Below are 25334 nucleotides of genomic sequence, written 5' to 3'. Positions count from 1 at the left end.
CTTTAATAGGGGCATTGTGTGCTCCCTAGCCAGCTCCAGTTAATAGTCTGGCTGCTAATCTTTGTACCAATTGCAGATCCTGAGTTGTCTTCAAAGGCAGCCCCATGTAGAGTGCATTACAATAATCCAGTCTTGATGTTACTAATGCATGGACTATTGTGGCCAAATCTGGCTTCTCAGGGTACGGTTGCAGATGGCTCACAAGCTTTAACTGTGCGAAGGCCCTCCTGGCCACCGCTGACACCTGAGCTTCAAGTGTCAGTGCGGAGTCCAAAAGGACCCCTAGATTGTGGACCTGTGTCCTCAGGGGGAGTGTAACCCTGTCAAGCTCAGGCTGCCACCCTATACCCCAATCAGCCTCACGACTGACCAGGAGGACCTCTGTCTCATCTAGATTACGCTTCAACTTGTTAGCCCTCATCCAATCCATCACAGCTGCCAGGCACTGGTTCAGGATCTGGGAGGCTTCCTTGGAGTTCAGTGGAACTCCAAAACTCCAGATGACCGCACCCAGTGATTTCATGTAGGCATTAAAAAGCATGAGGGATTGAATAGAACCTTGAAGGACCCCACAGATCAATGGTCAGGGATCCGAGGTGCCCCCCCCCCCCCCCCAGCTTCACGAACTGGGTGCAATCCTCCAGGAATGAGTGGAATCAGTGCACTGCAATGGCCCCAAGACAAACACACAAGAAGGAAAAGGAAGGCAAGAATGAAGGCAAGAAGCGCCACCACCAGTCACCACAAGAGCCTGTTCCCTCTTTCAACTCGGCCAGGAAAGGAAGGCATACAAGAAAGAAAGAAGGAAAAGGGAGGGCGGGAAGGAAGGAGGAGAAAAAAGGAGAATGATCGGGGAGGGGGGAGAGAAGAAAGATGGAAGGAAAGAAGGAAAAGAGGAGAGGATGGATGGAAGGAAGGAAGGAAGGAAAGAAAAGTGGTCCATGCTCTTGTTACAGTTCGTATAGACTACTGCAACATGCTCTGCGTGGGGTTGCTTTTGAAGATAGCTCAGAAGCTTCAATTAGTCTAACAGGCGGCAGCCAGATTTCTAACTGGGATTGTATTTATGGCCCTCCCCGGTTCCCTTTTGCAGGGATTTGGACCAGAGTGGGGTCTGCCTGGGCCCCTTCCTCTCCTCTCCCGGGTTTGGGGCGCGTTGTTTCCGTGCTGGGCTCGCCCGCCTCCCGCCTCGGCTCCTGGCTCCTCCTCCTGGCCTCCAGGCTCCCCCCAAGCCGGTGTCCCTGTCCCCGCCCCCTGGCTTCGGCTCAGCCCCCCTCCCTCCCTCCCTGCCTGCCTGCCTGCCTCTCCTGGCGCTGCTGGGTCTGCTCTTCGCCGCTCCATTCAGTGCCATTCGTCCTGCGCTGCTCCTGCCTGCCGTCGGTGCTCTCTGCGCGCACTTGAAGCCTTTCTCCTTCTTCTCCTTCTCCGGGATGGAAGGCGCCTGAGCCAAGGAAGGAGGAAGGAAGAGCCGAGGGGCGACTCAGCCGCAGCATGGAAGCGGAGCCGGCGGCCGCGACGACGGCGGTGGCTGCCCCCGCGAGCACCCCGTCCCCCTCGGAGCCCGCCAAGGATACCGACCGCCAGCTGCGGCTCCGGCTCTGCGTCCTCAACGAGATCCTGGGCACCGAGAGGGACTACGTGGGCACCCTGCGCTTCCTCCAGTCGGTGAGTCGAGTCAGAAGTCCGGGTTCCGCTCCTCATCTGGGTGCCGCTGTTGCTGCTGTTGTTGTTGTTGCTGTTGTTGTTGTTGTGCCTTCAAGTCATCCCCCGACTCGTGGCGAGCCATCTCCGGGTTTTGTTTGTTCAGAAGAGTTTGCCCGTTGACTTCCTCTGAGGCTGAGAGAGCCAGAGGCGCCCCAGGTCTCCTGCAGCTCGGATTTGAACTCTGCTCTCCAGAGTCCTGGGGTCTACTTAGATACTTAGAATCAACAATACTTTAATTGCTCTGGAATCCTGGCAGTTGTCATTTGGTGATGCCCTGTTTAAGCAGGGAAGGCTAAAGACAGCCCGAAAGACATACAATAACCCTGCTAAAGACTTTGTCGGGCTACAACTCCTCCTAATTCCACAGCATGTAAAGTGGTGTCAACTGCATCAATTCTTCAGTGTAGATCAGGCATGGGCAAACTTGGGCTCAAGAGCTGAGGGGGAAAAGGAAAGGGCCTGAGGCTGTGAGGAATGGTGGGAGTTGAAGTCCAAAACATCTGGAGGGAGGGCCCAAGTTTGCTCATTCCTAGTGTAGATGCATCCATACATCCAATGCTCAAATTTCTAATCTACGTTGGTTCCTCTTCTTGGTTGGAATCATATTGTCATAGGATTGGAAGAGACACCGGCTCCAGCCCCGTTCTGCCATGCAAGGACACACAATCAAACCACTCCCGACAGACAACCACCCACAGTCAGGAACAGCTTAACCATCAGGAAGTTCTCCTTAATGTTTACTCTCGTTCCCTTTAGTTTGAAGTCTGCATCCTAATCTCTAGACCAGCCAAACACAAGCTTGCTCTGTTGTTAATGTGACATCCGTTCAAAGATTTAAGCATCACCTGGGTTGCTGTGAGTTTTCTGAGCTGTATGGCCATGTTCTAGAAGCATTCTTTCCTGATATTTCACCCACTTCTATGGCAGTCATCCTCAGAGGTTGTGAGGTCTGTTGAAAACTAGGCACACGGGGTTTATAGATCTGTGGAAGGTCCAGGGTGGGAAAAAGAACTCTTGGCTGCTTGAAGTCCAGAACACCCGGAGGGCCAAAGTTTGCCCATGCCTGAAAGAACTGTTTGAGAAGCCATTGAAACCACAAGCATGTGGACAATTTCAACAGAAAGGAAGAAACCATGAAAATGAACAAAATTTTAAAAACTCTAAAATCAGGACAGTAACATAAGAACAACACTCAGAAAACAGAGGAATTCCAGACATGAATCAATCAGGGCCAGCTAACAGCTCCTAACAAAGGATTTATCCAGGCAGTAAGCAGCCAGACCTTGAAGCTGAAAGGCTATTCAACGCTAATCAAGGTGGCCAATTACAAAATTCACACCTGCCTCAAACAGACAAGAGTTCTTTCTCCCACAGATTTATAAACCCCACTTGCTTAGTTTCCAATATACCTCACAAGCTCTGAGGTTGCCTGCCATAGATGTGGGTGAAAGGTCAGGAAAGAATGCTTCTGGAGCACAGCCATACAGCCCGGAAAACTCACAGCAACCCAGTGATTCCGGCCATGAAAGCCATTGACAATACATCGCATCGCCTCTTTGCTTTCTCTTCTGTTTGGCAAATGCCACTCCTGTTCTAAGAAGGGGGTCTTTGCCGGGAGGATATTTAATTTGGCTCTGGGTTGGTAATACAGTGGTTTCCAGGATTGCTTATGCATTGCAGGGTGTGTGGTGAACAAAGGAACTTGTCTCTGGGGACACTCTTTCTTGCAGAAAGGCATCATCCCCTGTAGGCATGAAACTACTAAATGTAGCCCTGGTGGAAGGAGGCTGCTGCCTGTGGTGCCTTTGGGGCACCAGGGAATTGGGCACTGGCTTGGAAAGTAAGCTTGCAAAAAAAAATGGAGAAAGAGCTGTTCTTGCCCAGTGACTTGACCTGGCTGTGTTTTTCTTGGATGGGAGAGGAGTTAGGATTCTGGGTGGCACAGTTCCTGTGGTCTGGTTGCAGGGAAACAATTCAACCTAAAGGCTGCAGTGCAGATTTGCCTGGGAGTGGATGAAATGTCAGCGCAAGAAAACCCATCCATCAGTTGAGTTTTGTTGAACTCCTGGCTTTCTGTTCCAAGCAGGGCAGTGGATGCTCTTGTATTTGGATACCTTCTGTTCATGGGTGGCAAGTGGCACAGGATTTAGATATGTTGGGAAAACAGATCCATGTCTTTGGGAAAACTTGGTGTATTTATTTTAGAAGACAGACCTTTCAAGATCCAAATGCTTTCAAGTTGTTTACACAGACGATCATTATTGAGAACTATCTCATGATCATTCTTGAGTTAGTTCATCAGGTGCCCAAGACACCTTTGCAGACAACATTGCCATAGTAGTTGCTAATTTCTTTTTTTTATAGAAGTGTGTCTTGCCTTGATCTTTTGTCTGTATGGGTTTTTATTTGGGACTTCTTTTCTCTATTCCTGTGTTTTGAATAAAATGTTGTGTGGGCTTTATATTTGTTACCTTCTGTATTTTTCTGGAAATGAGTCTAGACTCAGTCTCAGACTCCTTGGCTTTCACTTAAGAGTTAATTCTTCACTGTTGCAACCTATCTGAAAACAAGTCCTACATACTTTAATTTAGGGTTTTTTTTTAATCAGTTGAATTTTGGGATGGTGCCCATCTAATCATGTGGGGATTCTTATTGTCCCCATATAAACTGATAGGTTTTCTAAAAAATCTCTCATCTGGGTAGTTCCCTTTTAATTTGCAATTGTAACTCATTAGCATGCCACAGCACTTCTGCCTTTGCACACAACCTCTTTGTGGCTAACTCTGTCCTCACACTATTCCAAAACCGTGAGAAGGAACACTTAGTTTTGAGGACGGCCTGTGAGCATCCTTAATTGTGTTAGCTTTCTAGGGCTTCTTTGTTAGTTGCACACTGAGCTTGAACTGGCATAGCTTTTCTGTGAATACAACATGTCCCTTCCATGTCAATATCATATACACTCTGGACACTAGCCAGCCCCAAGGGATCAATGCATTGTAGTGTTTATTGTTATGCATGCAATGGTTACATCTAGATTAGGCTGTCTTTATACTTTCTACATAAGGCTTTGCAGCTTTAAAGTCAGTTTAGAGATATCTGCTGGTATATATTTGAACTTCCAGTATGCTTGTGGATGCTAGCCAGCTTGATCATATTTCACTGATTTTATGTTATATATTGTTTAACCTGTTGCTTGCAGGTTCATTTTGAATGCCGGTACTAACCTTTAAGAGACAGCATAGTATAGCCATTCGAGTATTGAGTACGTGGGGGTTTCAGGAGACCAGGGTTCAAATTGCTGCTTGGCCATGGAAACCCACTGAATAATCTTGGTCAAGTCATGCTCTCAGGAAGGCAATGTTTAATTCATTATGGGAAAAATATTGTCAAGAAAATAAACCTAAGTTGGAAACATCTTGAAGGCATATAGCAGCAACAGCTGTCCTTTGAACCCCTCAATGCATTGGGAGCCAAGTTAGGTTAAAAAAAAACCCCTAAATCAATATAAACTCCTTAGTACTTAAGATTTGTACCAGAGGCACTCTGTCACTTAACATTGAAGTCAGTCAGATTTGTCCGTATCAAAAACAAGACGTTTTTGGTGGTGACCACAAATGTATGACATTTCTCTTTTCAAGGATCTCAATTGGTCAACCTTCATACAGCTTTTAAATGTATATAATTCCCCAAGGGGTTTTTTGGTTCCAGATACGTAGTATTGTGTGTACAGGCAGTCACCAAGTCACAAACATCCAACTTATAAACAGCTCATAGTTAAGAATGAGGCAGAGACAACAGGAAGTGAGAGAAATCTACCCCCCGGAAGGGAAATTCACTCCTGGAAGACAAGGCAAAGTCTCCACTTGAAGCTTTATCACCAATCCTTGTTTCCATAACAAACCACATTTTTCAAAATCCAATTATCACAGTGAGGTGAAATCTTCTGAACAGGGGCACAGGCAGCAAAGCAAACCCCTGCTGCTGCTGCTCAGTCGTTTAATCGTCTCGGACTTTTTGTGACCTCATGGACCAGTCCACACCAGAGCTCCCTGTCGGCCGTCACCGCCCCCCCCCCCCCGTTCCTTCAAGGTCAACCCAGTCACTTCAAGGATACTATCCATCCATCTTGCCCTTGGTTGGCCTCTCGTCCTTTTTCCTTCCATTTTCCCCAGCATCGTGATCTTTTCCAAGCTTTCCTCATGATGTGGCCAAAATACTTCAGCTTTGCCTCTAATATCCTTCCCTCCAGTGAGCAGCCGGGCATTATTTCCTCGAGGGTGGACTGGTTGGATCTTCTTGCGGTCCAAGGCATTCTCAGGATTTTCCTCCAGCACCAGAGTTCAAAAGCGTCTATCTTCCTTCGCTCAGCCTTCCTTATGGTCCAGCGCTCGCATCCATAGGTTACTACGGGGAATACCATTGCTTTGACTATGAGGACCTTCGTTGCCAGTGTGATGTCTCTTCACTATTTTGTCAAGGTTGGCCATTGCTCTCCTCCCAAGAAGTAAACGTCTTCTGATTTCCTGGCTGCAGTCTGCATCTGCAGTGATCTTCACGCCTAGAAATATAAAGTCTGTCACTGCCTCCACGTTTTCTCCCTCTGTTTGCCAGTTATCAATAGGTGTAGTTGCCATGATCTTGGTTTTCTTGACATTTAACTGCAACCCAGCTTTTGCACTTTCTTCTTTCACCTTGGTGATAAGGCTCCTCAGCTCTTCCTCGCTTTTTGCTATCAGAGTGGTATCATCTGCATACCTAAGGTTGTTAATGTTTCTTCCAGCAATTTTAACTCCGGCCTTGGATTCCTCAAGCCCTGCATGTAGCATGATGTGTTCTGCGTACGAGTTGAATACAGTGGTGTTAACCCTTCCCTTTGCTATCCAAAGCTACATATACATAATACATACATATATATGTGTGTGTGTGTGTGTGTGTTTGGCTGGAGTTACACTTAAAAATGTTCTTGTTCTGACTTACAAACAAATTCAGCTTAAGAACAAACCTATAGGACAGGGGTCCCCAAACTAAGGCCCGGGGGCCGGATGCGGCCCTCCGAGGTCATTTACCTGGCCCCCGCCCTCACTTTTATAATATAATATATTGTATATACATATAATATTGATAATAATATTATAATGTAATACAATATAACACTAATAATAATACCATATAATAATATTAATTATATATTCTATATTACATATAATATTACTAATAATATTACAGTATAGTGGTATAGTTCAATATAGTAATATATAATCCTAATATTGTGCTATGCTAATAATATAACATATTGTATGTACATATAATTTGTAAACCACTCTGAGTCCCCTTTGGGGTGTGAAGGGTGTGTACAAATGTAGTAAATAAATGCAGTAAATAAATAAATAATAAATAAATACATTTTAGACTTAGGCTCACCCAAAGTCTGAAATGACTTGAAGGCACACAACAACAACAACAACAATCCTAATTAACTTGACTATCTCATTGGCCAGAAGCAGGCACACACTTCCCATTGAAATCCTGATAAATGTATGTTGGGTTAAAATTGTTTTTATTTTTAAATATTGTATTGTTTTTTCATTGTTCTTGTTGTTTTTGCACTACAAATAAGACATGTGCAGTGTGCATCGGAATTTGTTTGTTTGTTTTTTTTCAAATGATAATCCGGCCCCTCAACAGTCTGAAGGATTGTGGACCGGCCCTTGTATTAAAAAGTTTGAGGACCCCTGCTATAGGACCTATTTTGTTCGTAACTTTGGGACTGCCAGTATATGAAAGCACTGTTTTTATTATGCAATGTTTATTACTTTGTTGCATGTGATGTTTCTATTTGAGTTGGGTTAAATAACTAAAATACTTTGTTTCAAAATGAAGTTTCAGTGTATCTTAGGTGGCATAAGTCACTTTCTCTCTGCTTGAATTCTTCATCTATAGTCTGATACCGGTTTCGCTTGAGTTTTGAACTTTTTCTAGCGGTTGTTCATATATTGCTTCAGTCATGAGGGAAAGGAACATGTTGCTATCATTTGAAACTGCTTTCCTCTGAAGCTGCGAATGGTTTTGAACGGAAGAATCACACACTAAGCACCACACTAATTGAACTATTTCAATCTGTACAGTAACACTGTTCACATTGAAGGTTTTTACTCTTTACAAATGACACTTTACTCAATTTAAGACCTGCCTGCATGCCCCAAGGTTCACCAATCTCCATATAAACTGACAAGATTTGAGGAATAAAATTTCACAGATATCTCATCAGGGTGGGTTTTGTTTTATTTTTTTGCTTAATTGATAAAGTGTTGTCAATACATGCACAGGGAAAGTGTTGTTGTCTTTGATAGGACCATGTCAGTTTCATGTCAGGCCAGTGTGTATGTGGTTGTTTGTCTGAAGAAAATGCATCAGTTTACTGGTAACACACACAAAAAGAGGTTGAAAAGTAGTATAACTACATCTTCTGTTGCATCTGAAGAAGTAGACTTAAATCTATGAAAGACCAACTTCATTTTTGCAGTTAGTCTCTAAGGTCATACAAGATTAATTTTTCCACTTTCTTCTATGACTTTAGTCTGCTTAGAAATGGGATTGAAATATATTTAAAACTGTATCACTGTCTTTTATGTGTGTCCACCAACCCAGAAGGAGAGGCACATTCAAAATGAGTAGACTTACAAAATAGGATTTTCTCCCCTTCCTTCATATTGTATGTCCTTTCCTCACAGTCTAGCAGCGTGAGATCAGTGGCATTAACAGTTGATTGAACATGATATACTTGCTTGAAATGATGACACTAACTTTAATCTTGTTTCTCTCTGTCTTGGGTTGAAAACAAAGATATATAATCTCCCAGATCTCCCAGTTACAGGGTTGTTGGCTTCTTGCTGTAGAAGTTCTGTTTTAGTGGAATGTACATCTATAAAAAGCACATGTCTGTCAACCATCAATACCTCTGTCCCATCCCAGACAAAACAAATCAAACCTCTCTGTCCCAAGTGTTGAATGTGTGACCTATGTCATCTGCAGGCTGAGCTATTATCTATTGATTCTTTGCCCAGAATGAGTTTGAACACATTGAGCTTTGGCAACATGCTGTTAACAGGGGAGTGCTGTGCTTCCATAAACAATGACCTAAATCCTATTGCTGTTTCTGATTAGAATGTGTTGTTGTGTGCCTTTCCAAATTATGTGGACCCTAAGGCAAAACGATTGTGCATTTTCTTGGCAAGATTTGTTCAGAAGGGTCACCTCTGCTACCTTTTGAAGCTGAGAGAGTGGGCCTTGTCCAAGGTCACCCAGTGCGTTTCTATGGCCGAACAGGAGTTCAGGCTGTAGTCTCTAAGCCCAGTGCTCAAACTATTTTTTTTTTTTATTTTAATATTATTTGTATACCGCCCTCTCTCCCAAAAGGGACTCAGGGCGGTTTCCAATATAAAATCAGCATAAAACATTGTACAATAAAACACTGAAAACACTATAAAACGCTATAAGAATTAAAACACTGAAAACACTATAAAACGCTATAAGAACAAAAACAAAACATAACAATTGACTAAAACAATCAATCACATAAGCAGAAGGAATATAATCACTCAAATAACATGAATCCGCAAAGAAAGAGGGGAAAAAAAAGACCACTGGGATGGAGGAGAGGATGGCCTGGAGGGACCACTAGAACTAAAATGCAATGTGATATTCTAAGATGCTTTGGGGCAGAGGAATAAAGTGCAGTGTTTCAAGTCAGAGAGATGGCCTGTGCAACTACTATAGCTATGGGCTCGGTTATCCAAAGGCGCAGCGGAAGAGCCAGGTTTTAAGCAGCTTTTTAAAGGAAGCCAGGGTGGGTGCTTGCCGGATCTCCTCCGGAAGGGAATTCCAGATCCGGGGAGCTACAATAGAAAAGGCCTGCTCCCTCGTCCCCGCCAACCGAGCCTGGGATGGTGGCGGGAGCGAAAGAAGTGCCCTACCGGATGAACGAAGAGGACGAGTGGGTTCATAGCGGGAGATGCGGTCACAAAGGTAGGCGGGTCCCAAACCGTTTAGGGTTTTATAGGTAAGAACCTGCACCTTGAATTGGGACCGGAAAATAATCGGTAGCCAGTGGAGCTCCTTGAACAGGGGAGTAGATCTCTCCCTGTAGTTTGCTCCAGTTAACAACCTGGCAGCCGCACGTTGGACTAACTGAAGTTTCCGGGCCGTCTTCAGGGGCAACCCCACGTAGAGTGCATTGCAATAATCCAGTCTAGAGGTGACTAAGGCGTGGACCACCGTGGCCAAGTCAGACTTCACGAGGTATGGTCGCAGCTGGCGCACAAGCTTTAATTGTGCAAAGGCCCTCCCGGCCACCGCCGACACCTGAGCCTCAAGTGTCAGTGATGAGTCCAGGAGGACCCCCAAGCTGCGGACCTGCGCCTTCAGGGGGAGTGCGACCCCATCGAGCACAGGTTGCCACCCAATACCCCGATCAGACTTGCGACTGACCTCGAGGACCTCTGTCTTGTCAGGATTGAGCTTCAGCTTGTTCGCCCTCATCCAGGCCATTACAGCGACCAGGCACTGGTTCAGTATCTGAGGAGCTTCCTTGGAATTAGGTGGAAATGAGTAGTAGAGTTGAGTGTCATCTGCGTAGAGATGGCACCCAACTCCAAAACTCCGGATGACCTCGCCCAGCGGTTTCATGTAGATGTTAAAGAGCATGGGGGATAAAATGGAACCTTGCGGGACCCCACAGGTCAAAGGCCAGGGGTCCGAGCAGGTATCACCCAGCTTCACCAACTGGGAACGGCCCTCCAGGAAGGACTGGAGCCACTGGAGCGCAGTACCCCCAAGGCCCATCCCAGCGAGCCGTCCCAGAAGGATACCATGGTCGATGGTATCGAAAGCCGCTGAGATGTCCAGGAGAACCAGAAGGGACACACTCCCCCTGTCTAGCTCTCTGCGGAGGTCATCCACCAAGGCGACCAAAGCCGTCTCAGTACTGTGACCAGGCCTGAAGCCGGACTGTGAATGGTCCAGAAAATCAGTGTCGTCTAAGAATCCCTGGAGCTGAGAAGCAACCACCCTCTCCAGTACCTTGCCCAAGAAAGGGAGATTGGAAATTGGTCTATACTACTACTGTATGCTGGCTTGAGTAAATCAATTTAATTCATTGGATATACCTATATGCCTCATCTTCAGCGGTTGATTCACTGGGCCTATTCTAATTGGGAGCAACTAATAGAATTACAACCTATGTCAGGACCTCTTGGATGAGAGCTATAAAGAAATGGATCCTCCTTGAGTCTGCCAAAAATAATATTTCCATGCTTTATTTTGATAATATTTGGAGGGAAATAAGAACCACAAAAAGTTGATATTCATTTTAAAGCAACTACTCTTTGGCCAATCACTACAGTTGGACATGTTTCAACCCAGATGGTATGTAGTATTCTCCAGTGACAACCAATCTTCAACCATGCTTTTCTACAACCTGTTTCTATGTATGCTGACTAGGGTATTCGTTTTCTTGCTGGTTTTTGAAGGCAATTAGAATTCTTGTCTGTCTCTGGCAAGTGTTGAGTGTCTTCTGTGAACACAGGAATCTCATTTTGTCCCCAAGCTGTGAGGGCAAAGATGCACTATTGGAGGGATAGGTTGGGAGTTTAATTGCTATTCTTTCATTCTCCATTAGAGCATCTAATCATAACGTTGCCATAACTTTGCCTTAGGTCATGATAGAATAGATGTGATGTAATGGGAGAATGAAATAGTTACTTTTTAAAAGACTACACCTCCCAGAACCCTCTAGCCATCATTGCCAGTGGCCATATTGGCTGCGTTAATGCTGTGAGCTATCCCCTCCCTCCTGCCTAAAAAAAATAATCTAACTTTATTAATAAGATAAGGAAGGTAGTAACAAATATCCTATCTGCTTTAAAGCAACTCTCTTTGGCTAGTCACTACTGTTCAATATATAGGTCATTATAGATTTAAAGTTGGATAATCGCAACTTATTTGGTGGATGGGCAGAATGAATTGTTAATAGCTATCCTTACTATAAGTGTAAACTAGATTTTGTGGATTGCTGGCCTCTTCAGTTAATATATACCAACATAATGCTTACCAGTAGTATCATTAAGGTAGCATTTTGGGTAGATATCTTGAAAGTTGTCTAATTGATACTTATACTTCTTTTAAACTGTAAGGACAGCACAATGGTTGGTATAGGATGGAAAGCATGTTTTAGCATGGAAAAGCCTCTCAAAACTTCATGTGAGTTGGCCCTTTATTGTTGCTTTAAAAGGGAACCAATGGAGTCACAGAGAGCTTTTCACTAAGTAAAGTTCAGATATGAACACAATGAAAAGATAGAAAGAGTGAGACATAAACCTTTATCTGTTTAAGATGCCATCAGTGTGAAGTGTGAGTTCTCCAGAGAATGTGTGTGCAGGGGATAGATTTCTGATTTGGTTGGTGCCCCCTTGTTAAACATTTGCCATTGAAGCCACAGACTTCACTTAGTACTTTTCATAAATAATACTGCAAGAAGCAAACAACCAAATTCAATGAATAGTGAAGCAGCGGCTTTCCGCGGACTTCCGGGCTCCCGTGGTAATGTGAAAGAATCCTCTTCTGTGTTTGATGTTGCAGACTTGCTTATAAATCAGACTGTGTTTCTGGGAACAATTTTTTTTAAAACTAAAAACCTTTCTTTAGAAGATTAGCATGTGGTCATGTAGCAGTTAAGAGAAAGGTTTTTCCATTGTGTACCCTCTGAGACCTTTCCCCCTATGCTAGGTGGGGGTTCTCTTACAAATACAGAGGCCCCTCTTTATTTGCTCTGTATAAAAGATTCCACAGCTTTTATTTTACTTCTGTGGGTCAAAAGGGGGAGCAAGGGTTTGTGTGTGTGTGTGTGTGTGCTGTGGCCGGGGAGGTGGGAGGGGGGGGGGGGGAATCATGAAAGTTGCAGAATACTGCATTTTCTAACTTCCCCAAAGAAGGTATCACATTTGTGGAATGCAATGTTTGAACTCTTGCAATTTATTTTGCTTATGTGCCTTCATGTTATTTTTTACTTACAGTGGTCCACATGGGTTACTTGGCATAATTTGTTTGAAGGGGGATTGTCTTTGTTTTCCTCTGAGGCGGAGAGTGTGTGACTTGTATTTCCGTGGCCAAGTGGGAACCATTGTTTCCCAGTGTCCTAGTCCAAGATTTACAACACAATGGCTATCATTTCAAATATACATTTGTTGAATTTACTAGTAGCTGATGGAGGTATGAAGTAGGTGTGTGTCAGATTATTTTGGATATTGAAATGAAACAAAAAGCTGCATCATTATTTTTACTATTGCAATGCCTTTATGAATTATTTTTTTTTTTTTGGCAGACCGAGGCACCTTCCACACAGCTGAATAAAATCCCACATTATCTGCTTCGAACTGGAATATATGGCAGTGTGTGTACTCAGATATCCCAGTTCAAAGCAGATATTGTGGGATTTTCTGCCTTGATATTCTGGGTTATATGGCGGTGTGGAAGAGCCCTGAACATCTCAGTGGCTATGATCCAGACAACCTGACATATGAGTCAGAAGCACTTCTGCTTGCATGCAGGGCAGTGGAGATTGCTGATGCTCTCTTTTAAATCTACATTGCTTCAGGGGATCCCCTGATTAAATGGGTGCACAGCTCCAGCAAAAACAGTGGTGGGTAGTATGGATGAGAAAGTCCATCAAGTGCAACAAGACGCAATTATTTGCTCAAGGTCCTTTGGATTCCAGCCTATACTCTAAAAAGGAACATTTACGTCAAAGGGTAGAGGAAATGTCCATAGATGGAATGTGATCCCAAACCCCACTTCTCCAACTCCAAAAGCCCCACTAAAGGCTCCCAAATATTGCAAACACCCGAATTTTTATGTGTGTTAAAAATATGGCTGATGCCCATGTATTTTCCTGCTCCAATGGCCCCAAATGAGGTGATTAATCTCACCCCATCACCCTTTAACCTTGCCCTTCATACAAAAGAATGTCCCAAAGTTTTCTGAAAATGGTAATTGAAAATAATTCCATATCCTGTATAGTGCGGCCTATCTCTGGTTTACATGATCAGCATTATAGAAAAGATTCCAACCTCTTTTGAGTTTGTCCAACTGCAGAAAGGGATGTATACCTCTCAGTGTATGGAAAACTACTGTTGTAGTCCCTGCTGCAAAAGTCTGTTATTAATAGCTATCAAGTTGCTGTCCTTGACTTATGACAACCCTATGAAGGAGAGACACCCTGTCAGCAGGCCTCCTCTGATCCTGCAAACTCAGGGCTATGGCATTCTTGGTGGATTCAGTCCATCCATAATGTGGTTTCCATCTTTTCCCCCTACCTTCTACTTTATTAAAAATTATAATCTTTTCTAATGAGTGATGCTGCAAAGGTATGATAGTTTCAGTTTGGACATTTTCTTCTAGGGATGGTTCAGGCTTAATTTCTCCTAGGATCTTAAGCTGCAGTGGTGGTAGCAGTAAAAATGGTTGTCAGTGGAAAGGAATGAGTGAAACTTTAGAGCCGCCCTCCTCTTCTTCCTCTTCTTGGAAGAAATGTGTTACCCCTTGAGTTGCCATTGTTATCACACGTCTCTGAAATTCTCTTGGGAAAAGATAAAATATTTACAAATACATGCAACATATGCAGGGAGGCAAAAACTCCACCCCTGCATCTTCCACCTGGCATGGGAAAAGAAATTAAGGTTTATCTGCCATATCTTCTCCCTTTCCATCCCCTTTAGATTATATTGCCTGGAATATCTTTGTGTGGTTATTTGTGTTCTTTTTTCAGTCTACTCCTTAAAAAACTATTTCAAAATAAAATGGTAGCTCAAATGTATGTTTTAGCATCATGGCTTCATCATTGAAGAAAGCTAGATAAAGTGTATAACATGTGGTTAGTAAGGACGACAAATGTTCCTGAAATAATACATTGGTAAAGACGCAGAAAGGAATGTTCAGCCACCAATGAACTATGGAAAAAGGTTTTTCTGTGAATAGAGCATGCAGATTCTTCAAGTTGCTCTTTGTCCACTCCCATTGATCCAAGTGGAGAAGAGAAATTAAGTTCAAAAGGATTTAGCCAAGCCTTTCCTTTTCAAATAGGCAACATGGTATGGGGAGATCTAGGCTGAGTATCAGCCAATATATGATGCTTGTCATTAGAGCAATTTCTTTTAACATGCAAATAATTTTCCTATTGTCAGCTTCAAACGAAAAATAAAGAGGAGGGGGAAGAAGAGGAAGAAAAAAGGAACCTATGTTGCACCTACACATGTGCGAGATAAAGATATTTGAATTACAGGACAGATCCAGTAAGAAACAAAGTCTCAGGTTTAATGTCAAATTCTATGTGAAAGAAGATTAATTTTCAAGAAGATATGGAATGATACTCTGATATTTTGGTGGTATCCATCTGCATCATAAAATCTAAAGAACACCAGTGACTACATACCTTTACAACAGTTTGAGGTTGCCCTTTGTTTAAAATTAAGATTTCTGAGTATGGTATGTTTTATATGTGTCTGTTTTATGTTTTATTGTGATTTTTGCAGTCTAACATGTCTTTCCTGAAAACCTTTCTTACTGAACTCTATAGGGCTGTCTTTTGTATTGACATGTACTGGATTGTGTTGCCAGAGAGTGACAGCATGAGAGTTAATTGATACTGTAGGCCATTTCACACATTATTCAGAAGCAAACAGGAGTGGATAGATCGTGCTAAGGGCATATTTATTGCTGATGCCTCTCTTGAACTCTCCCACTTAAAAAAATCTAGTCTGATACTTCATACAGTGTAGTATCATAAAAGTAATTCAAGCTTGGATATATATATATACTTAATATTCAAGAGGCTGTCAACTTGTTGCTGTCTTACATATGTGTAGGTTTCTCTGTGGGAGAAGTTGACATTATCCAGTTCAAAGTTATCATCGAGGCAGAGTTGTGCAGGTAGTGCCCTTGTTCAAAACTGTGCAGTGTTCAAGGTAGTGTGTTGCACATCGTTGTGTATGCACTTGTGCACTATGTATGGCTTCATGTCATGCACTGCACATGCAGATTGCATGCACATTTGCTTGTGCAATGTTGCATTTTGGTCATGAGACAGCAATGAATTCTTTGTCCTTGATGTCGGGTTTTGTCCAATGTATGAAGAGGTCCAGTAGTAATGTGCAAGGTACAATAATACATAATGTATAATGTTTGAACATGTTCAACTTAGGGACATTTCATAGTGATTTCCCCCCAAATACTGAATAATGTGACATGAGTGAAAGAGAAGGAAGATTGACCTGAAATTGTAAACCCGTTCAATTGCCATATAGCAGTGGATGGAGATGCCAGAGACTGGCCAGACCAGCCTCAAAATCTTTCAGGCAAATAGTTCCAGTAAATCTTTTGATTTGCAGTAGATCATGTTAACAATGTTATATTTCAAAAATCACATTAATGGTGCATGCCAGTAATGCTCCTGCTGGCTAATATGCAAAGGAGTATTTGGCAGTTGTTGGATGCATCCCTGTCTAATTATTTTGTTGGATTGCCTTTTTTGTGATGGAATCTGGGGTTCTTTTGCCACCTATTGTGTAAATGTGCTATGCTAGCACACATGCTGCCATCAGATAAAATATGCCCACATTCTGCTGATTGAAAAAATATTTTGTTCGGTAACCCTGCTAAATATTTGCTTCTTGGTATCTATGATGTCTGTGTTTTACTTGTTATGAGACCTGGGAGTTTGCAACTCTTTTGTACCTTTCAGCAATCTCTTTTAAACCTCTGACTGGTGCTTGGGGCCATCAGAAAGAATGTTTATATCAGCTTTCTCTTTAGCTATAGTTTCCTGGGTTCCTGCCCTGCTTTGTACCTCTTTTCAGGTTCAATAGAGTGCTGATAATAAAGCTGTTTGTTGGGCAAGGTGAACCATCTGGTTTGTGTAAAAACAAGGTTCCCCTCTTACAAAGCAGCCTTAGAAAGGAGGAAGGGAGGGCCACATTGTCAGTGAAAGAAAGAGGCAGATCTAAATGAGTTTTCCTGTTTTTGTTGTTGCTTCAGATCAGATGTGCACGCTTGGCAATTGCCACAGGATGCCTTGTACAAGTGGCAGCTGGGCTTGCAAAGTCTCATTCCGAAACTCACAGCTTGTTTTCTTAATTCAAGACATTTCTTTCCTCAGGAGCATCTTCCTTGTCCAGTCCTCTCTTGTTTAACTGCCCAGGAAAACGGTTATCCAATGATGGAAAAGATCCAGCCAAAGGGAGGGAATGTCTCTAGGAAGCAGTTTAATTGCAGAAGGCAATTATCATTTTCCTCCTGGACAGCCACCTGGAAGAAGGGAATTAAACAAAGCAAGCAGTTTCTATTAGGGAGGGGCCTTTGAAAAATTCATTCTGCTTCTCCTACTGATGATCTTTGCAGTCGTGCTTTGAGGGGAATATGCCCCAACTGAACTCACTAGGGTTTACTTATGTGAGTCTACTTGGAAAGGATTGGATTTCAAGACTGATAGGTGTGGAGAAAATTACAGAAATGCACAATAGATTTGGCACTAATGTGCTGGATGATGTGGCTGGTGAAAAAAGCATGGCTTCTCAGTAGTTTCATAGAACAGAGGCCACATTAGCTTTCCCCAGAAAGGGGCTCTCCAGATTTATTTATTTATTTATTTACAGCATTTCTACCCCGCCTTTCTCACCCAAAGGGACTCAAAGCGGCTTACAAAACTGGCAAAATTCAATGCCCACAATACCATACACAATAATAAAATAAAACATAAAGCATTTAAGAGCGCTTAGACATTAGTCAGATAAAAACAGAATACAACGCTTAAAACATGTGAATACTTAAATCCATTCGTCCAATAACCTTGTGAATCATCCTTAGTCTAGTCCGTGTTAAACCATAAAGTTTACTCATTAAATGCTTGCGCACATAGCCGTGTCTTTAGTTTTTTCCCTAAAGTCCAGGGATGGAGCCTGCCGGATATCACTAGGGAGGGTGTTCCACAGCTGAGGGGCCACCACTGAGAAGGCCCTGTCTCTGCTCCCCACCAGCCGCGCTTGAAAGGCAGGTGGGACCGAGAGCAGGGCCTACCCGTATGATCTTAAAGTTCTCGTTGGCTCATAGGAGGAGATACGTTCAGACAGGTAAGTTGAACCAGAACTGTTCAGGGCTTTATAGGTCAAGACCAGCACTTTGAATTGGGCTCAGTAGTATATTGGCAGCCAGTGGAGCTGGCGTAACAGAGGAGTGGTGTGCTCTCTGTACGCTGCTCCAGTTATACACCTGGCTGCCGTCCGTTGTACTAATTAGAGCTTCCGGACCGTCTTCAAAGGCAACCCCATGTAGAGTGCATTGCAGTAATCCAAACAAGATGTAACCAGAGCGTGGACCACTGTGGCCAGGTCAGACTTCCCAACGTACGGGCACAGCTGGTGCACAAGATACACTTGTTTGCAATTTTCATCATCCTTAGTGAGTAGAAATCAGAGTTTTAATCAGGTTGAGATGGTGTATGTTGTCTACCCTGTTATCTGAAACGCTTGGATCCAGAAGTGCTTTGGATTTCAGATTTTCTAAGATTTTGCAATACCTGTAGTTGCATACATGTACATAATAAAATATCGTGCAGATGGGACTCAGTTCTAAACGTGGCATTTATTTTTGTTTCATAAACAACTTATACCTCCAACCTGAAGGTAACGTAATACACAATATTTTCAGAAATGTTGTGCATGAAACAAAGTTCATGTACATCGAATTATCAGAAAGCAAAGGCATTATTTCAACTTCCTGTGTGGAGAAGTTTAGATTTTGGAACATTTTGGAATTCCAGATAAGGGATACTCATCCTGTATTAGGGAAGTCATAGCTGTATTCTGCTCTCCTGCAGATCGATTGTCTTTTAAAGGAGATTAGACAGTGGTGCAGACAGGGATGGGATTATACTGCAAGTTGCATTCTGTTATCTCATTGCCACCTCTGCTCAGATAGGTTTGCATGCATTTTTACATTTAAAGAGAAGATGTTTTCCAAATGTCTAAGTGGAATAAGCATATGCAGCATAAGCCGCATAAGCAGCACTTCTTCTTTTGGTTTGCCTACAGCTCCCTGTAAAATTCAGAGAAAAATAATCTTCTAGAGCGTGGGAAATGTACTTTTTGGGTTCTGTAATTCTCAGAATCCCCCCCCCCCCCCGTTAACTATTGTGGTTGAGGTCCAAAGAAGGAAACTTTTCCAAGCTCTGGGGTCATATTCCTTCACTATAAAGTTAATATAGATATTAACAACAGGAACCAAACAAGCATATATGCTTCTGAGGTTTCTGAGACATGTCATTTTAAGATTTATGCTTAATTGCAGTTTGGCTGTTAATCAATTGGAAGAATAGGTAGAGTTGCAGAGGGAAAAACTTAGGTAGATGCCTAACTGCAGAACTCACCTGTTGCCTCTCCCGATATCTCAGGCCCACCTTGTGGGAACAAGGGAGAGGGCCTTCTCTGCTGTGGCCCCCCGATTGTGGAACTCACTGCCCGGTGAGATTAGGCAAGCCCCCACATTAGCAGCCTTTAAGAAAGATTTGAAAACATGGCTCTTCCACTGTGCTTTTGAAGAGTAATTACTGCATACATCCCTTCTGTTACTCTCCTCCAAAATCTGTCCTCCAGATTGCACCACTACTTTATGACCCTGTTTTCTGTGGTTTATTCCTATTCCCTTTCTCACCTCGAGTTTTTAACCTAGTGTTCATGTGGCCCGCCCTTGGTTTTGTTGTTCTTTTGATTTTGCTTAATGTAGTGTATATTATCTTTTATTGTATTGTTTAATGTGTTATGATTTGTTGTTTTATTTATATTCTGTGATATTGTATTGTTCTGGGCATGGCCCCATGTAAGCCGCCCCAAGTCCCCGTTGGGGAGATGGTGGCGGGGTATAAATAAAGTTTATTATTATTATTATTATTATGTCATATCTCTATGTATCTAATGAAGGGAAGTATAGCATAGCTTGTGCTGTCACTACTGCCAGCATATCACAGTTAGTACTTTCTTCACATTTCCCTTTGATTGCGCTCTGTACTCTCTCTCCCACAATACTACGGATCTCAAATTCTTGATAGTATTGATAGTTGAATTGATAAAGTGGGCTCTAGTCAACAAAGCTATATTAAATGTGTTGGACTTACTAGTCACTTGCCTACTGATTGGATGGTTGAAATAGACTAGATTTGGGCCTGTTCATGAAAAGGGGCCGGGCTGTGGTGCAGGCTGTTGAGCAGCTGCAATAAATCACTCTGACCATGAGGTCATGAGTTCGAGGCCAGCCCGTGGCGGGGTGAGCACCCGTCAATTAAAAATAAAAAATAGCCCCTGCTCGTTGCTGACCTAGCAACCTGAAAAATAGTTGCATCTATCAAGTAGGAAATAAGGTACCACTTATAAAAGTGGGGAGGCAAGTTTAACTAATTTACGACCTGGAATGAGGAAGTGCCATCAGAGTGGATGATGAAGCAGCTGCTCCCCCCTGTGACCAGAATCGAACATCCCCTCAGAAGAAGATTAAATTGCCTCTTTGTCTGTCTGTCTCGGTCTCTGTTTGATGTGTTTATGGGCATTGAATGTTTGCCCTATGTGTGTATAATGTGATCCGCCCTGAGTCCCCTTCGGGGTGAGAAGGGTGGAATATAAATACTGTAAATAAATAAATAAATAAATAAATAAATAAATAAGTAAATAAACAGTGTTTGGATGCTACTGCTATTGCAAAATGTAAAAGTGAGACTATCAAATGTGCATTTTGGGACTGGGTTACACTTTGCTTTTGAACTCAGCTCAAGGTGCTGGTTTTGACATGCAAAACCCCCAAAATACCACTTCCTCTGGGAGGAAGTGGTCTTTTGGGGGTTTTGCATGTCAAAATCTGCCCAAAACATAAGATCCTTATCACAGCCCTGTTGTGCACTTCAACATTCAATGAGGTTAGACTGGTGGGCATAGTGTAGCAGCACCTCATCTGCAGAACCTCCTTTCTGGGGCATTTAGGATGGCTTCACCCCTTTTGCATTTCTAGCAATCATTTAATAGGATGGAGCTGTTTCGCATGGCCTTTGGTGGTTGTAATTGCTCTGGTGGTTTTAACTACTGGTGGTAGTTTGTTTTTATGTTTGTTCAAAATGTTTGTTTTTATGCTGTTCTAAAAAATTGTTTTTATCCAGCATGCATCACCAGCAGGGTGGGAGGCCATGACTGAATGAATGCATGAGTAAATAAAGTGGTACATGACTTTTTCTTATTTATGATACAAGGGTCTGTTTGTCTGTTTGTATCTTGTCTGTCCTCTGGAGGTTTTTATGTAATGAGTGCTCTATATTACCTTTTGCATTGTTTCCTTTTGTTATCTTTTGCTTTGTTTTTATAATTTATGTTCTACAGGGGCTTACCCTAGATTTGAGGTACTGTGCCAGTTGCCCATCCGTTCATCCATCCACACACACCCTTGTGCTCATTTGTTTCGTACCTCCAGATGCCCACCATTTAAATTTTCAACACTGTTAACAGAATGATGCTTTATTTTGGACATGGGAAACAAAAATACAGTAGAGTCTCACTTATCCAAGCTAAACGGGCCGGCAGAAGCTTGGATAAGCGAATATCTTGGATAATAAGGAGGGATTAAGGAAAAGCCTATTAAACATCAAATTAAGTTATGATTTTACAAATTAAGCACCAAAACTTCATGTTATACAACAAATTTGACAGAAAAAGTAGTTCAATACGCAGTAATGTTATGTTGTAATTACTGTATTTACGAATTTAGCACCAAAATATCATGATATATTGAAAACATTGATGACAAAAATGGCTTGGATTATCCAGAGGCTTGGATAAGCGAGGCTTGGATAAGTGAGACTCTACTGTAGCATCTTCTTTATAAAGTGGGAGACATCAGAGGTGCCACAGTTCTGTTTGCTGCAATTGGGGTTATTGCAATTGGAAAAGTTACTTTTCAGAGTACAGAGAATCTTCCAGCCACTGGTCATGCTGGGGAGTTGTAGTTGCAAAAATAACTCTTTCAAGGTGTAACCCCTCCCCCCAAAAAGTCCTGGTTCTTAACTATAGCATCCAGGTCTACATGTGTCTTGCCCTAAGGTCAAGTCTTTCCTGTGGCCTACATTTTAAAAATAAAGTTTAGCTTTCTTCCACCCACTCTAAAGAGAATGACAGTGGAAGCCAAATGCGAAACAATAAATTGTGTGTGCTGCTTGTTTTTGTTTTTGTTTTAAATAATTGGGTTTAAAGGCCTGCAAATTACAGGCAACCTTCAGCTCTTCTTCTGGAAGGGTTTCCCTTGATACTTTCATGCTTTTATGTTTTCAGATGCTTCCTATTAGGGAACTCATCCTTACAGCCCAAAGCGAAGGGGTTTTCATGTAGCTTTATGCAGAAGTAGTCCCAGTGGATGTTAATAGCCCTGACCTTCACAGATCTGGTGCAGTTTCAATAGCAGTTATGTTTTTGTACTGAGGAGGGCTTAATAATCATTCCAGTTTAATGATGTTATCTTACCATATTGGCTAGAAGGCATTTGGTTATTGTTCTTGAGTCTCCTTCCGAGTGGGGTTTCTCCTCCCCTCTGCCAAATGGGACAGATAATAATCTCCAACTCATGGGGTGTTATGGGCTTTTGTTAATTAAGGTTTGTGAAAAGTGCTGCAGGTTTCCCAGATTAAAATGGAGCCAGGTAATTACCACACTCCAGTAAAATCTCCTGTAACTGCCTGGTCACAATAGCCATAAAACCAAAAGCCCCTTTTAGAAGAGAAGAGACAAGAATCAGCATTGCTCTGTGGTGCATGCTGTGTGTTTTATGGAAACCTACTTGGAGCTGATATTGGGCTGTTCAGCTTGAAACTCAGGGGACCTCTTTTTTGTTCACCCAATGTTTCCATCACTTCAAATTGCCTTAGTCTGAAATGAGAAATATCGGCAATGGTTATACATTTGGGGTTTGTATGTACATATGTGTGAGTATGTTTAGCAATAGAAGTAACAGCAGCATTGTGTTGGGAATTTTATAGTTTATTGTTGGCAGGGCTGGTCCAAGACACTTTGGAGTATGGGATAGAAATTCAAATGATATCTATTCATACACAAGCACACATGTTGCTAGGTACCAATTACCTCTGTTGTCAGTTATTTTGTAAAGAATGTATATTGTCTTTGTATTATTGTAAGGTCCCTTGCGAGCTTCATGGGAAAATATGATCATAGCACAAGAGATAAATATAAGCAGAACAGCAACTGAGATGCCTTGTCCACTGCTCGCTCTCTTGAACAGAGCTGGTGCATCAGTTTAAACATGAAATGTATACCTGAAATGTATAATTTAGTTCTTGAATGTGCACTGAAGCTTTCATGCCAGTATTTCAATCATCAAGAGACCAAACAACCATGAGACAGTATAAGGGAAAACAACAAGTAGCTGTTGAGATCTAACACACTGTTCAAAAAGAGATTTAATGTAGTCTGGTAACAAAAACTATGATCACTGAAGATACTCCTCTATGTGCATTGCATTTATGACGGCCTGTGGGTACAGCTGAAACTCATCTTGCTACATTCTTGATAGAGAGGATGTAGGTTTCAGAGGAATACCACACTGACTTAAAGTTAGCATTTTCTAACCTCCCATTTGTAGGACTTACATTTTGAATTTGAATAGTGCAGTGGTGTGTCAGGAATAACTTGAGAAACTGCAAGTCACTTCTGGTGTGAGAGAATTGGCGGTCTACAAGGAGGTTGCCCAAGGGACGCCTGGATATTTTCCCATCCTGTGGGAGGCTTCTTTCATGTCCCCTCATGGGAAGCTGGAGCTGACAGATGGAAGCTCACCCTGCTCCCCAGATTTGAACCGCTGACCTTTTGGTCAGCAGTCCTGCCGGCACAAGGATTTAACCCACTGCACCACTGAGGGCACCTAATTGTGCACTGAATGTGTGTATCAACTCTCTTAGGGCTACACAAAAGTTCAGTGAAGTTACTTATTTTATTTATTTATTTATTACAATATTTATATCCCCCCCTTTTCACCCAACAGGGGACTCAGGGCGGCTTACAATAAAACACATATATAAACATTATACAGTGCAATATAAATCAGTTAAAAATTATTATTAACTTACATCAGTATTCATAAAACACATTATAAAATACAGGTAGGCGTGCATTATAACCCACTTGAACATGAGCTTGGAGGGCATAGTTTTCAGGAAAGCTTGAACCAATTTTTCTATTTGTTCCTCTTTCTTGAAAATAGATGATACCACCTTTGAATATAGCAGGAATTGTATGTTTGACCAGGTGTTATCAACTTTGACCGGGAGACAGTGAGGATGTGTAGCTCTTCTGCAGTCACTCTGGTGTCTTAGCAGCTGATTTATTTTGCAGAAGAGGCCTTGCAGCAGTTGGAGGAAGACCAGGGAAGTGGGGAGAACCACATTAAATAAACCTTACATAGTTAAAAAAGCAAAATAGCAAACAGACAGAAAATGCATGCAACTAGCTCTTAGGACAGCAACAGAGTGAACTCCTGCAAAATAATAGTCAGCTCTCCATACCCATGGATTCAGCATCAATGGCTTGAAAAGCAATCCTTGATTTTGCAAGATTTGTTCCGAGAACATTTGTCTTTCTCTCAGCTGAGAGCATGACGTGTTCTGGGTTATCCAGTGGGTTTCCATGGCTGAGTGAGTGGTGATTTGTTCAGAGAAACATAGTCCAACACTCAGAGCTCTGTACCACACTTCCAGAGTTTGGGCTAAAAATATCTGCTCAATATTAATGGTGTGGATGACTATGTGTTACTCCAAGGGTGAGGAAATTATTGCTCTCCAATTGCTTTGGATTTTAGTATAATACAACCCAGCCAGCATAGATTTTGATAGCAGTCCAAAGCATCTGGAGGGTCTAAGATTCCTCAGCATTGCTGTAATCGCCATCAGCCAGTGTCATTGTTGGTCATGTCACATCATCTCCCCTTCCTTTTTTATTATTTTAAAAATCTATGTTCAGGGATAGGCCACTAGAAACATAAAATTAGTTAGAAGTTGCTTTTAGCATTGGTTTGGAAATGCTAAAATGCAAACTTTTAGGCTCAATAATACCTTCCTGTTATCATGTTTAAAACAAAACAGTTTGTACCCAGAAACATCTATGTGTCATCACCACCTCTTATTTCATAATGGCCAAAGTCCAGCATTGTGTTATAATTCAACCAGCTTCTGAAGGTTTCCCAGGTGTCTGGGGCACATTTTGAGGATGCATAGGGGGAAATTGTAGATGCAAGTAAAGGAATGACTTAACCTTTCTGGTGATAGAAGTAGTTATGTTAACAACATAGCTCTATTGGAGTCTGCCTGTGGAACCCCAAAATTTGAACTGGAATCCCGTTAAATAGTTCCAACCAGAATAAAGCACATTGAAAGGATTGTTAAATGCTGAGTCAACACACAGGCAAACACCACTGATTTCCTGGGTTTAGTAATATGAGTAAAATTCAGTTTTTGCTTTCTGAACATTTTGGTGGTTTACATTTATCCATAA

At 42.3% G+C, this 25334-nt stretch overlaps 1 protein-coding gene and 1 long non-coding RNA gene across 3 annotated transcripts in view; one reads left to right on the top strand and one right to left on the bottom strand.

Annotated features, from left to right (window-relative positions):
• The first annotated feature begins 1291 nt into the window (after window positions 1-1291).
• The window catches only part of prex1 (phosphatidylinositol-3,4,5-trisphosphate dependent Rac exchange factor 1), a 236824-nt gene continuing 212781 nt past the window's right edge, over window positions 1292-25334 (top strand). For both annotated transcript variants that reach the window (XM_003220643.4, XM_062978916.1), the window contains exon 1: window positions 1292-1665. In XM_003220643.4, coding sequence (XP_003220691.2) covers window positions 1492-1665 — 174 coding nt within the window. In that variant the 5' untranslated portion in view covers window positions 1292-1491. The remainder of the gene's footprint in view (window positions 1666-25334) is intronic.
• LOC134298498 (uncharacterized) lies at window positions 14733-22564 on the bottom strand. Its single transcript, XR_010005607.1, has 2 exons — window positions 22299-22564; window positions 14733-17058 (listed from the first exon to the last, which is right to left on the bottom strand). It is a non-coding gene; the product is annotated as an uncharacterized LOC134298498 (long non-coding RNA).

The sequence above is a fragment of the Anolis carolinensis genome, chromosome 4 (genome assembly GCF_035594765.1).
Source record: "Anolis carolinensis isolate JA03-04 chromosome 4, rAnoCar3.1.pri, whole genome shotgun sequence".
NCBI lineage: Eukaryota > Metazoa > Chordata > Lepidosauria > Squamata > Dactyloidae > Anolis > Anolis carolinensis.
This window is presented reverse-complemented; position numbering and strand designations above follow the sequence as displayed.